Source organism: Embiotoca jacksoni, unplaced genomic scaffold (genome assembly GCF_022577435.1).
Source record: "Embiotoca jacksoni isolate LCO1_2020_lvr unplaced genomic scaffold, fEmbJac1.0.p SCAF_48, whole genome shotgun sequence".
NCBI classification, from domain to species: Eukaryota; Metazoa; Chordata; class Actinopteri; family Embiotocidae; genus Embiotoca; species Embiotoca jacksoni.
This window is the reverse complement of record NW_027185401.1, coordinates 14,710-28,996: the sequence shown is the minus strand read 5'-3', so window position 1 is coordinate 28,996 and position 14,287 is coordinate 14,710. Positions and strand designations below refer to the sequence as shown.

The 14,287-nt window shown below is 43.3% G+C and overlaps 1 protein-coding gene across 1 annotated transcript; it reads right to left on the bottom strand.

Moving 5' to 3' along the window:
- Positions 1-1,425: 1,425 nt before the first annotated feature.
- On the bottom strand, positions 1,426-10,997 carry LOC138210830 (tripartite motif-containing protein 16-like). The gene is made up of 2 exons (XM_069170162.1): positions 9,651-10,997; positions 1,426-2,683 (listed from the first exon to the last, which is right to left on the bottom strand). The coding sequence occupies exons 1-2, from the start codon at positions 10,995-10,997 to the stop codon at positions 2,342-2,344; spliced, it is 1,689 nt and encodes a 562-aa protein (XP_069026263.1). The 3' UTR covers positions 1,426-2,341.
- Positions 10,998-14,287: the final 3,290 nt, after the last annotated feature.

Sequence of the window (14,287 nt, the reverse complement as noted above, 5' to 3'; positions counted from 1 at the left end):
ACTTGGACAATGATGTACAGGACAGGGGACATTTTATTCATTTTTATTCAGAAATAACAGTTTCTCAACAGTTTTTGGTTTTGTGGATGTCCACATGTCAGAAGTAAGGCTAACAGCAGCCACCTTTTCCACTTTAGCCTTCTCCTTCTCCTTAGCTGACTCATACTTGGCCTCCACCATGGCCTTCAGAGCCTCAAGGAAAAAACATATAGTGCTGAACTGTGAGACACAATAAAGTACTCATTTGTTTCATGCATGCACCCATACATACCTGCCTTGTAGGGAGGACATAATTAGGATCCAGTTTGGACACAAATGCCCTGAATCCAACATCATCCACAATACTGAAGGGCTGAGTGTCCTTCACTATCATGGAGACGAGGGCTTCATCCAGCTCTTGTTTTCTGGTGGCTGGTTAAAAGAGAATAAATACAGTGTCTGTTACCTGTCTTTATTTGCACAATAAACAAAAGTGAACAGGGAAAAATTGTGATGGTGCATTTGTAATATTGTAATGACTTACCTTGGCTGGGTGAAGCTCCAGTTTCCTCCTTATTCTCATGCAAGGCACGGTAACGCCTCAGCATGGATGAGGTGTTGTTATTGTACCCCAACTCCTTGGAGCACAATAAACACCACACCTTTGAATAAAATAAGAAACTGTGGAAAATACAGTTCTTGATAAGCAAACCTAATGTGTCTGAAATAGAGTTAGATTTAGCTTATTAGGAGTTATCAAATCAAAGTGTTCCCACAGTGGAAATCCTCCTCTTCCTAGCTGGCTCCATCTTATCACCTCCTTCTCTCCTCACTCTCCTAAATCTCCAAACTATCTCTCTCTCTCTAACTTCTCCAAACTATCCAAACTCTCAACTGACCTCAACTCTCCACCAACAACCCACATTTTGAATGGAGCCTGAAGAGTTTATATTGCTGTCAAACCTCCAGGCAAAATCTGAACCACTTCCTGAAGCAGTCACGTGGTACAGCCGGGCAGCGAGGCTTCAGACGTCATCATTTGTGGCTCCTCCCCTAAATGAAGCAAGCCTCGACACGCGCTTCGAAGCGTCAACACACCTCGTGACGTCACTACTATTCACTACTTTAAAACGACATGTTTCTTTAATCCCGTCCGCTCGCTCTCTTTGTTCTGCATTTCTACACACAATCAACAGGTTTCCATCTTTCCAAACTTTAGCCTCGAGAATATCCTCAATCTGGGAAGTTTTCACCATCCAACTATAGAAAATTCACCCCGCTCCTCACTTCCTGGGAACGAAGAATGAACGCGAGGCATTCTGGGATATGTAGTCTTCAGCTACAACCAGCGCTGTCAGTGGGCAGAGTGCTCCCTCTGGTGGCCATTCTGGAAACAAGCAGCATCATGTTGTCTAATTCAACTCAGACAAATGGTGGATGAAGTATTCAGAACATTTATTGAAGTAAAAGTACAAATACAGCAAAGAAAACAAAGATACTCCATTACAAGTCAAAGTCCTTAATTAAACAGCTTCCTCAGGTAAAAGTACAGAAGCGTTAGCAGCAACATTTAGTGAAAGTATTAAAGTAAAAGTGCTGCTTTGTTCCCTCTGAATAATCTATATTACTATATATGAAGCAGTGAAAGAATTCAGCTCCTTTATTTCAGAAAAAGTTCTGATACCAGACTGAAAATACTAGAAGTCCTGCATTCAAAACCTTGTTGAAGTAAAAGTATCGTCAGCAAAAATACACTGAAAACACAAAAAGTAAAAGTACACACGAAGCAGAAAATGTTCCCTGTTGGTGTTTTCCTATTATATATGTGATGTTTGTAGATTCATATTGCTGCTGGATTAAAGTGAATCTTACCGTCATAGTCACTGAAGGTTTTGCTCATTTCAACTACTTTATATATTGTTGATTTGTAAAGCGTCATATTGAACCAGATCATCACATATTTGGAGCGTTGCTGTCCTGTGAGAACCACATATCTAAGAAATAAACACCTTTTCAGCTTTGTCAGCTTTTTTAAAATAGTTAATTTAGCAGGAGAATCATCTCAGTCCATAAAAGAACATTTAAATCTCTTTAAATTATCAGAAAATAATCTAATTCAACTTCACCAAATTTAGAGATACGTGGTTTTCACTACAGGAACGGTGTGAAAAGAGCTTAAAAACAAGAATAAAACATATTAACATGAAGATAACAACTATCAAGAAGACGTCCAGGTGACGCCCATAATGCTTGATTGACAGCAGATCTTTGTTCAGAGCAGAAACGCCTCAATGATGGAGAGAAAATGAAATGGAAAATGAAAATGCAGGTTTAAACCCACTGAAACCTGAAAGACTTCAGTTTATTTCAGTTTACAAAACTCAGCAGAGTCTCCAACGGAGACAAACCAAAGTCCAGCGTGGAGCGGCTGAGTGAACGTGGTCTGGACTCTGTGGAGGAGAGTCATGGTCTCAGAGACGCTGTAGAAGGACAGAGTACCTGCACTGTGATCCAGGTACACCCCCACTCTGGAGGATGGAGGACCTGAGACGGGAGTTTCAATGTTGTTGAACCAAAACCTGTTCTTGGAACAATTTAATGACCAAGAATTGTTATTACATCCAAATCCACTTTCCATCCAGCTCCCTGTTCTGTTGATATTCTTGTATGCGACTGCTACATCAACTCCTCCTCTTTCTCTCATCTCCACCTCAAAGTAACAACGTCCAGTCAGACTCTCTCTACTCAGGACCTGACAACATATACTGAATCTGTCTGGATGATCAGAATAAGACTGATCATGATCCATTCCTGTTACTTTTCTGTTCCCATCAGATAATAACAGGTAACTGTTTGCTGTGTTTGGATCCAGTGTGATTTCTTGTGAATATCTTAAGAATCCAGCTCTGGTCTTTGGGTGTGACAGTAAATCGTCCACTTCATTCACTGACACTGAGATCTTCTTCCATTCTTCACCCAGAACTTGCTGTAGTTTATCTCTGACCTCTGACACAGCTGCTGTCACATCCTGAAAGTAGGTGAGAGGACGGATATGGATGCTGGATGAGTCTGTAGGCTCACTGAGTGCTGACACTGAGGGGTAGTTGTGCAGGAACTCGTTGTGATCCTCTGTGTGTGAGAGCTGCTCCAGCTCGGCGTCTTTCCTCTTCAGCTCAGCGATCTCCTGCTCCAGCTTCTCCTGAAGCTCTTTGACTCGACTCACTTGGGTTTCCTGCTGGGATCTGACCTCCTGCTTCACATCGCGGCTTCTTTCCTGGAGGTGACGCATCAGCTGGGTGAAGAGCTTCTCGCTGCCCTCCAGTGTTTTCTCAGCAGACTGATTGATGTCCTCCACCTCCTGCTGAAGCAGCTTCACATCTTTCTGTCTGTCCTGGATTTTCTGCTGGACGTTTCCTCGACTCCCCTCGAGCTCTCTCTGCCTCTCGGTCCTTTCTGCTGCAGCTGAGACGGTGTCATGGTCTTTATGTTCCTCCACAGAGCAGAGATAACAGATAATCTGACGATCGGTGCGGCAGAACATCTTCATCACCTCGTCGTGAAGAGAGCAGATGTTCTCCTGGAGCTTCTTGGAGGGGTTCACCAGCTTGTGTTTCTTTAATGGAGCGACATCATAATGAGGCTGAAGGTGTTTCTTACAATAAGAAGCCAGACAGACTAAACAGGACTTGACAGCTTTCAGTTTTCTCCCAGTGCAGACATCACAGGCCACATCTTCAGGTCCAGCATAGCAGTGATCAGCAGGAGCAGCTTGGAGTCCAGTCTTCTTCAGCTCCTCCACTAAAGCTGCCAACATGGTGTTTTTCACCAGGACAGGCCTCGGTGTGAACCTCTTCATGCACAGAGGACAGCTGTAGACTCCCGTCCCGTCCTGTCCGTCCCAGTGGACTTTAATACACTCCATGCAGTAGTTGTGTCCACATGGAAGAGTCACAGGATCCTTCAGTAGATCCAGACAGATGGAACAAGAGAAGGTTTCTCGGTCCAACTGAACTCCTTTCTGCTCCATTTCACCTCTCAGCAGCAGTGACTGTGTGAGTTTCACTTCCTCAAAGATAAAACCAGTTTCAGCTGATTTAAATATCATGTGACTCTGCAGCCAATGAGGACATCAGCTCTTAGACTCCACCCATGTTGGCTCCGCCCATCTTCCAGCTGCAGATCTGATGGAGGGAACAAGGAAATGTGACAGACTGCAGCTGCTGAGTTTGAGAGCAGTTTTTTTTATTCCTCCTCAAACTCGTCGTCTCGGCTGTGATTCATGACTAAGTTGAAGTTTCCCCACAAACTGAGACGCCCTCTGTTTCTGCTGCTGTAACATGAAACAAAGATTTGAGGATGTTTGTTTTACCTCTGATAAGTTCACTTATTAGTCTCCAGGGGCAACGAGCGCTGTCAGTGGGCAGAGTGCTCCCTCTGGTGGCCATTCTGGAAACAAGCAGCACCATTTAGTCTAATTCAACTCAGACAAATGGTGGATGAAGTATTCAGAAACATTACAACAGTATTTAGAACAGACGACAGAGTTGTTGAAGTGTTCAACCACCTCATTTAAAGAGCACTCATGATTATATGGTTCAAGGAGTGTCTTTTGAACCAGAATTTGCCCTTTAGTCGTTGCCATGGTTACAATCACATCATAAAGTATACAGCGATGGTCAGAGAAAGATAATTCACGTCCTGAAACCTGATCCACGTGTAACCCTCTTGTTATCACCAAGTCCAGGGTGTTACCCTGCTGGTGGGCGGCTTCCTTTACATGTTGGGTCACTTCAAAGCTGTCCAGTAAATCCATCAGCTCTGGAGCTTTGTGGTCGTTCTTGTTATTTACGTGAATATTAAAGTCTCCGTTCAGAATGAACCTGTCATATCTGGTGATACCTGGTGAGATCGACTCTGAGAGTTCCTGCAGAAATAGTGCCGAGTACGTCGGTGGCCGGTAAACTGTGATGATCAGTACTGTTGATTTACCTTTCAGCTGCAGAGCAACATATTCAAATGATGTAAAATCAGCGAGGTCGATGTCATTACACCCAAACTGTGGAGAAGATCACTGCGATCCCTCCTCCTCTCTTGTTCTGTGTAACTGACTGATAACATTTATAGTGAGGAGGACAAGCCTCTATCAGAGTTGCTTCACCAGTCGTGTTGTTAAGCCACGTTTCAACTAGGAACAGAAAGTACAAAGTCTTATCGATGATGAGATCATTAACCAGAAAAGATTTATCGGTCAAAGATCCGACGATAAAAAAAAGGCAATTTCATCTGCAGGGACTCTCAGACTGGAGAGGAGGCTGGTTGTGGATGAACTTTGACAATTTTGAGATCGCCGTCTAGTAAGATAGTAATTTAGGTTGTAGGTCGGCGCCGAGAAGTCTGGATCCAGTGAAGTTCAGATGAACTCCATCAGGTTGAAACGCTCCTCACGGTTCCACAAAGGGTTAAAACTGTCAATCAAACGTATCCCATGTTTGAGGCGTGTTGACGTCAGCCATGTTTTCAGGATCAGGAGTCCACTGAACGATTCACTTCCTTTCTTGCGCGTCGGAATCGGTCCGGAAATAAACGCGTCTTGTGATCGATGGTCACTCAGGGTTTTCAGCAGCAGTGTGAAATCTTTTTCCAGAGTCTCAGAGCCCGTTCTCTTTTGCAGGATGTCAGAAGAACCCGTGTGGATCAGAACCCTCAGACTTCTTGGACGAGTCCAGAGGATAACTGGGAGGAGCTCCGTTAACTCCTTCACACTGGTGGTATCCAAACACAGATTTTCAGCCATTTTAACGTGCTTGGTGATGGCGTCCTCCATCAAAATACCGCCTGGTGTCTGAGGGACCTGAACTGTGTCTCTTCTGGCTCTTGATCTAGCAGTGGTTTTGAGGCTGTTTCTCGTGCTTCCATCAGCCTTGTTTCTGGTGATGTAATGACCAGTTTCCACAGACTTAGTGTCATCACACACTTCATGAGTCAGCAGCTCATACCTGTTGTGCAGGGAGAGTTCCAGCGGTGGAGTGAGCGTTGGAGCTGTGTTCCTCATGTGTTTGTTTCTGTGGTGGATAACATCAAACTGAGCCCTGGATGGAGGTGATGTTTTGGGCCTCGCTCCAGTAAGATGTGTATTTAAAAACTCTCAGATCATATTTGCTCCGGACTTGCCTGAATACTGAGATCATTTCTGACGTCCTCCCGTGTTAGTCCGCTGATATCTAAGTGGTGGACTGCTGCTTTAACAATGATCTGAATCCTCTCTGGTTTGGATTCGACCTCCATCGTAGCATTTACTACCCCCTGCTGTGAAAGTGACCAGCTTTGTTTGTATTTTGTAAGTCGACCGTTGTTTCCCCCTCGTTTTGTCTGATGGAGGACTGCTGTGGCTCGTTTTGCCGGCTTTACTTCTTCCATCGGCTCCTCCACTCTGGCTGAACCTCTTCACTGCCTCTGCAGAGGTGGTTTTATTCTGCACCTTCACCTGCTGTATTTCCCTCTCCCCTTTCTCAATCATTACTCCACTTACTTTCTTTTTGGATACGGTTTCTATTCACTAGTGATGGTGAGATGAAGCCTCATGAGGCATCGAACCACTTCAGCCAATTGGTTCTAGAAACGGTTCATTTCTCGAAGCTTCACGTGAACACGAAACCACCTGCTGGCCAAGTGTATAATCACAGGCAGCTGTATCTGAACCACATCATGTGATGCATTGAATTTTTGTGTCTGTTATGGCTGTTGGGAATGACTATGAATTACAAAAATGTATGACCAAATAATTTCTGTACATAAATTATCACATATGTGCATAATAAAATATTTTTTGAATGTATTCTGTGTGTGTAAATTTTCCCAAAATGGTCGTATCATATGATATGGCAGGTTGTGTAATCATGTTTTTCTGTCACTTTAGGAAAATGTCATGGGCTTAAGCAGGCAGAGGACAGTGGAAGTGTTTGTGTAACTAGGAAGAGGGGACTGAATATGCTTGTGTAACTTGGACAATGATGTACAGGACAGGGGACATTTTATTCATTTTTATTCAGAAATAACAGTTTCTCAACAGTTTTTGGTTTTGTGGATGTCCACATGTCAGAAGTAAGGCTAACAGCAGCCACCTTTTCCACTTTAGTCTTCTCCTTCTCCTTAGCTGACTCATACTTGGCCTCCACCATGGCCTTCAGAGCCTAAAGGAAAAAATACATAGTGCTGAACTGTGAGACACAATAAAGTACTCATTTGTTTCATGCATGCAGCCATACATACCTGCCTTGTAGGGAGAACATAATTAGGATCCAGTTTGGACACAAATGCCCTGAATCCAACATCATCCACAATACTGAAGGGCTGTGTGTCCTTCACTATCATGGAGACGAGGGCTTCATCCAGCTCTTGTTTTCTGGTGGCTGGTTAAAAGAGAATAAATACAGTGTCTGTTACCTGTCTTTATTTGCACAATAAACAAAAGTGAACAGGGAAAAATTGTGATGGTGCATTTGTAATATTGTAATGACTTACCTTGGCTGGGTGAAGCTCCAGTTTCCTCCTTATTCTCATGCAAGGCACGGTAACGCCTCAGCATGGATGAGGTGTTGTTATTGTACCCCAACTCCTTGGAGCACAATAAACACCTCACCTTGGAATAAAATAAGAAACTGTGAAAAATACAGTTCTTGATAAGCAAACCTAATGTGTCTGAAATAGAGTTAGATTTAGCTTATTAGGAGTTATCAAATCAAAGTGTTCTCACAGGGGAAATCCTCCTCTTCCCAGCTGGCTCCATCTTATCACCTCCTTCTCTCCTCACTCTCCTAAATCTCCAAACTATCTCTCTCTCTCTAACTTCTCCAAACTATCCAAACTCTCAACTGACCTCAACTCTCCACCAACAACCCACATTTTGAATGGAGCCTGAAGAGTTTATATTGCTGTCAAACCTCCAGGCAAAATCTGAACCACTTCCTGAAACAGTCACGTGGTACAGCCGGGCAGCAAGGCTTCAGACGTCATCATTTGTGGCTCCTCCCCTAAATGAAGCAAGCCTCGACACGCGCTTCGAAGCGTCGGCACACCTCGTGACGTCACTACTATTCACTACTTTAAAACGACATGTTTCTTTAATCCCGTCCGCTCGCTCTCTTTGTTCTGCATTTCTACACACAATCAACAGGTTTCCATCTTTCCAAACTTTAGCCTCGAGAATATCCTCAATCTGGGAAGTTTTCACCATCCAACTATAGAAAATTCACCCCGCTCCTCACTTCCTGGGAATGAAGACTGAACGCGAGGCATTCTGGGATATGTAGTCTCCAGGGGCAACCAGCGCTGTCAGTGGGCAGAGTGCTCCCTCTGGTGGCCATTCTGGAAACAAGCAGCATCATGTTGTCTAATTCAACTCAGACAAATGGTGGATGAAGTATTCAGAACATTTATTGAAGTAAAAGTACAAATACAGCAAAGAAAACAAAGATACTCCATTACAAGTCAAAGTCCTTAATTAAACAGCTTACTCAGGTAAAAGTACAGAAGCGTTAGCAGCAACATTTAGTGAAAGTATTAAAGTAAAAGTGCTGCTTTGTTCCCTCTGAATAATCTATATTACTATATATGAAGCAGTGAAAGAATTCAGCTCCTTTATTTCAGAAAAAGTTCTGATACCAGACTGAAAATACTAGAAGTCCTGCATTCAAAACCTTGTTGAAGTTAAAGTATCGTCAGCAAAAATACACTGAAAAAACAAAAAGTAAAAGTACACACGAAGCAGAAAATGTTCCCTGTTAGTGTTTTACTATTATATATGTGATGTTTGTAGATTCATATTGCTGCTGGATTAAAGTGAATTTTACCGTCATAGTCACTGAAGGTTTTGCTCATTTCAACTACTTTATATATTGTTGATTTGTAAAGCGTCATATTGAACCAGATCATCACATATTTGGAGCGTTGCTGTCCTGTGAGAACCACGTATCTAAGAAATAAACACCTTTTCAGCTTTGTCAGGTTTTTTAAAATAGTTAATTTAGCAGGAGAATCATCTCAGTCCATAAAAGAACATTTAAATCTCTTTAGTTTATCAGAAAATGATTCAAAATTCAACATCACCAAATTTAGAGATACGTGGTTTTCACTACAGGAACGGTGTGAAAAGAGCTTAAAAACAAGAATAAAACATATTAACATGAAGATAACAACTATCAAGAAGACGTCCAGGTGACGCCCATAATGCTTGATTGACAGCAGATCTTTGTTCAGAGCAGAAACGCCTCAATGATGGAGAGAAAATGAAATGGAAAATGAAAATGCAGGTTTAAACCCACTGAAACCTGAAAGACTTCAGTTTATTTCAGTTTACAAAACTCAGCAGTGCTTCCAACGAAGACAGACCCGAACCAAAACCCAACGTGGAGCGGCTGAGTGAACGTGGTCTGGACTCTGTGGAGGAGAGTCATGGTCTCAGAGACGCTGTAGAAGGACAGAGTACCTGCACTGTGATCCAGGTACACCCCCACTCTGGAGGATGGAGGACCTGAGACGGGAGTTTCAATGTTGTTGTACCAAAGACTGTTATTGGAACAATTTAATGACCAAGATTTGTTGTTACGTCCAAACACACTTTCCTCCCAGCTCCCTGTTCTGTTGATATTCTTGTATGCGACTGCTACTTCAACTCTTCCTCTTCCTCTCATCTCCACCTCAAAGTAACAATGTCCAGTCAGACTCTCTCTACTCAGGACCTGATAACATCTACTGAATCTGTCTGGATGATCAGAATAAGACTGATTCTGATTCATTCCTGTTACTTTTCTGTTCCCATCAGATAATAACAGGTATCTGTATGCTGTGTTTGGATCCAGTGTGATTTCTTGTGAATATCTTAAGAATCCAGCTCTGGTCTTTGGTTCTGGTTGTGACAGTAAAACGTCCACTTCCTTCACTGACACTGAGATCTTCTTCCATTCTTCATCCAGAACTTGCTGTAGTTTATCTCTGACCTCTGACACAGCTGCTGTCACATCCTGAAAGTAGGTGAGAGGACGGATATGGATGCTGGATGAGTCTGTAGGCTCACTGAGTGCTGACACTGAGGGGTAGTTGTGCAGGAACTCGTTGTGATCCTCTGTGTGTGAGAGCTGCTCCAGCTCGGCGTCTTTCCTCTTCAGCTCAGCGATCTCCTGCTCCAGCTTCTCCTGAAGCTCTTTGACTCGACTCACTTGGGTTTCCTGCTGGGATCTGACCTCCTGCTTCGCATCGCGGCTTCTTTCCTGGAGGTGACGCATCAGCTGGGTGAAGAGCTTCTCGCTGCACTCCAGTGTTTTCTCAGCAGACTGATTGATGTCCTCCACCTCCTGCTGAAGCAGCTTCACATCTTTCTGTCTGTCCTGGATTTTCTGCTGGACGTTTCCTCGACTCCCCTCGAGCTCTCTCTGCCTCTCGGTCCTTTCTGCTGCAGCTGAGACGGTGTCGTGGTCTTTATGTTCCTCCACAGAGCAGAGATAACAGATAATCTGACGATCGGTGCGGCAGAACATCTTCATCACCTCGTCGTGAAGAGAGCAGATGTTCTCCTGGAGCTTCTTGGAGGGGTTCACCAGCTTGTGTTTCTTGAATGTTGCGGCATCATAATGAGGCTGAAGGTGTTTCTCACAATAAGAAGCCAGACAGACTAAACAGGACTTGACAGCTTTCAGTTTTCTCCCAGTGCAGAAATCACAGGCCACATCTTCAGGTCCAGCATAGCAGTGATCAGCAGGAGCAGCTTGGAGTCCAGTCTTCTTCAGCTCCTCCACTAAAGCTGCCAACATGGTGTTTTTCACCAGGACAGGCCTAGGTATGAACGTCTTCATGCACTGAGGACAGCTGTAGACTCCTGTCCCGTCCTGTCCGTCCCAGTGGACTTTAATACACTCCATGCAGTAGTTGTGTCCACATGGAAGAGCCACAGGATCCTTCAGTAGATCCAGACAGATGGAACAAGAGAAGGTTTCTCGGTCCAACTGAACTCCTTTCTGCTCCATTTCACCTCTCAGCAGCAGTGACTGTGTGAGTTTCACCTCCTCAAAGATAAAACTGGTTTCAGCTGATTTAAATATCATGTGACTCTGCAGCCAATGAGGACTTCAGCTCTTAGACTCCACCCATGTTGGCTCCGCCCATCTCCCAGCTGCAGATCTGATGGAGGGAACAAGGAAACGTGACAGACTGCAGCTGCTGAGTTTGAGAGCAGTTTTTTTTATTCCTCCTCAAACTCGTCGTCTCGGCTGTGATTCATGACTAAGTTGAAGTTTCCCCCACAAACTGAGACGCCCTCTGTTTCTGCTGCTGTAACATGAAACAAAGATTTGAGGATCTTTGTTTTACCTCTGATAAGTTCACTTATTAGTCTCCAGGGGCAACGAGCGCTGTCAGTGGGCAGAGTGCTCCCTCTGGTGGCCATTCTGGAAACAAGCAGCACCATTTAGTCTAATTCAACTCAGACAAATGGTGGATGAAGTATTCAGAACATTTATTGAAGTAAAAGTACAAATACAGCAAAGAAAACAAAGATACTCCATTACAAGTCAAAGTCCTTAATAAACCAGCATTTTATATTATTTTTGTATATTTTGTGTTCTTGGCCGCAGCAAAGACGGAGCACATCAGGGATTTAACAAAAAGAAACGCATTTTATAATCAAACTTAACCAAAAGACGCATACGGGGCGAGGCAGACAGGAGCTGATGACTGAACAGGCTGCAATCCAGGAAGCAACAACACAAAAACAAGTTAAACAAGTTACACAGAGACTGAAACTACCATCTGGCGTGACTTCATTTGGCACAGAGTAGTTGAAGGACCAGATAATTTCAGCAGGAGAAGCTGATGAGTTCACTGAGTGCAGTTTTGTCACTTGTGATCAGGAGCAGGTGAGGCGGAGCTGCGACTCAGGAGAGGATGGCTCGGACACGTTCCACAAATAATCAGTCAGACAAAGAAACACGGGAAACGTGAGGAATCTGAGAGATGATGATGGGAAATAATGAGCTCATCATACTTGTCAAATGTTTGTCTATCTGTTGCATAACATGTTCCTGTTGTCTCAGGAAAGATGAACCCATTTATCTGCACAACATGGTTCTCTAGTCTCAGTTACAACGTCTCTGTACCTTTATCTGGTGACCTACGACCTCACTCAGTACTATCTACAAAATCAGATCTACAGAGGAAGTGGGGATGACTGTCAACTGTTTGTCACGCTGTATAAAAGCTGAACTACGGAGGAGAGACTTCGAGCAATGCTGGACACCTTTCTTTGAGTGAACATGTATTTGCTCCTTCTTGCAAGAATAAATGTCCGATGTGTTTGATTTTGAATTCAGCCTCGGAGTCATTTTTCTAACAGATGATGTCTGACTGCTGTTGTGACAACGACAGAAAGTTTGAGAGGAGTTGAAGAATCTCCTCATTCACTCAAATGTTACAAATATGTTCAAAAAAATGATAAATGTTTGAAAAAAGTTGAATGTCGGCGTAAATGTCCTGAAAGAGTTGAACAATTTCAAATGTGAATGGTTGAACTCGGTGAGTATGCAGAAGTAGTGAGCGACCAAAACAAAGCGCGTGGAAGAAGTCAGAAACAGGATGTCAACAGTGTAAATGCTGAATCAGCATTCACACAATAAAGGCCAGTTATTTGTTCTAATTTCACTTGGATACGGAGAACGCTGCCTCAGATGGAGGCGCTAAAATAGTTCAAATAACTCCTGTAAAACATTACAAAGGCTTAAATCATCGTACACGTGAACATTTAGTGACAATCTATACAATTCACAACGTCACGATAACATATGACCTTGTTGATTAGCTCGGAGCAAATAGGATCAAATCCAGCAATCTCTATATGTCACGAAGAAAAATATCCCTTTTGTTTTTTAAACAAGTCTTCTTTCATCACTTTGTTGTCACTCCAGAAGAAGAACACTATGTTTAGTATCAGAGTCTCTTTAAATATTGCTGTTGCTCAGCTGTTCATCTTCCACGATGGACAACGGTCACAAAGATGAAACCTCTTCAGCAGAAAGCTAAAAGATCAGAAGAACAGGTAACAGGTGCAGCACTCTGTCACCGCTAACATGAAGGAAACACATGCTGCCTGGCCGGCTGCTGCTGCTTCTTCATTTGGATTAGAAATCTAGTGACTAAAGGAAACATTGAACAGGACGTCCTCACCGTCCGCTACGTCTTTTTAGCCCGTCTGTCCCAAAGCGAGCTGAGACAGGAAACCGGAAACAGAACGCGGAGACCTGCAACGAGCCGACGAGGAGACGTTCAGGTTGAAAGAAGAACAAAGTCCAACGTTGTTGAGAAGCGGAGACGTGACGAGCGAGACGAGAAGCAGGTTGAAGGTTCACTTCTGTTTCTGTGCTCACTGGAAACATCTTCATTTCAGATTTAAGCAGCCTTTTTCAGCCGTTACTACATTTGATCTGATTCCATAAAGATGGACGAGGTCTGTGTTTGGTTTTGTCGTTTGAAAAGGTCACTTATTGAAAAGAGATTCTCTTCAACCATGTGAGTGACCTGCAGAGGGATCCTGAAGATAGAATATGAATTGGACCTCCCGTTTCATGTCGGTGGTCGAAGGTGAGTAACACTGATATCAAAAGTAAAAGAATTGTCCCGTGCTTGTTTCCTCTGCTTTAGCCGGCTCAGTACAGGTCTGTACCGGCAGCACAACTCTGGATTCTCATGTCCTGAAGAACTTTCTCTCTCCTCATCATCTAAACCTCAGCGCTTCAATGTTTGAGGAGAGACGACAAAAGAAGTCTGATTGTGTCGTGATTCAAATGTAACGTGATCGAGCTCAAAAGACGGTCGGGATGAAAAAGCTCGTTTTCAACGTGATTTGAGGTCCGACTGTTTCCATTTATATGGATGGTTTGGTAAAACATCAAATCAAGGAGGAGGGAGAAGTCAGGAGACATTTTCAGAGTCTGAATTTAGAGTCTGTGCTTACAGCTGTTTCTTGGAAGCAGTACGTACCATACAAATTCAATCTGGATCAAAGGATTAAAAGTACCAGCAGAAGGGATTTTTAAATGGATTTGTGGTGAGCACTACTTATTTCTAGAAGTGGAGAGCCATACAGCTGAAAAATACATTTCAAAGGAAATAGATATGAGTTTTAAATGTCTTCAGTGTTGTTCTACAGGGTAGAAAAAAAGGCAAAAGTTCAGGAAGCCTTGAATGACTTGATGTGTTTCTACATTACAGTTTACTGACAAAGACCACGACATGCATTTAGAAGCTTCTGGAAAAACAAGGAAGC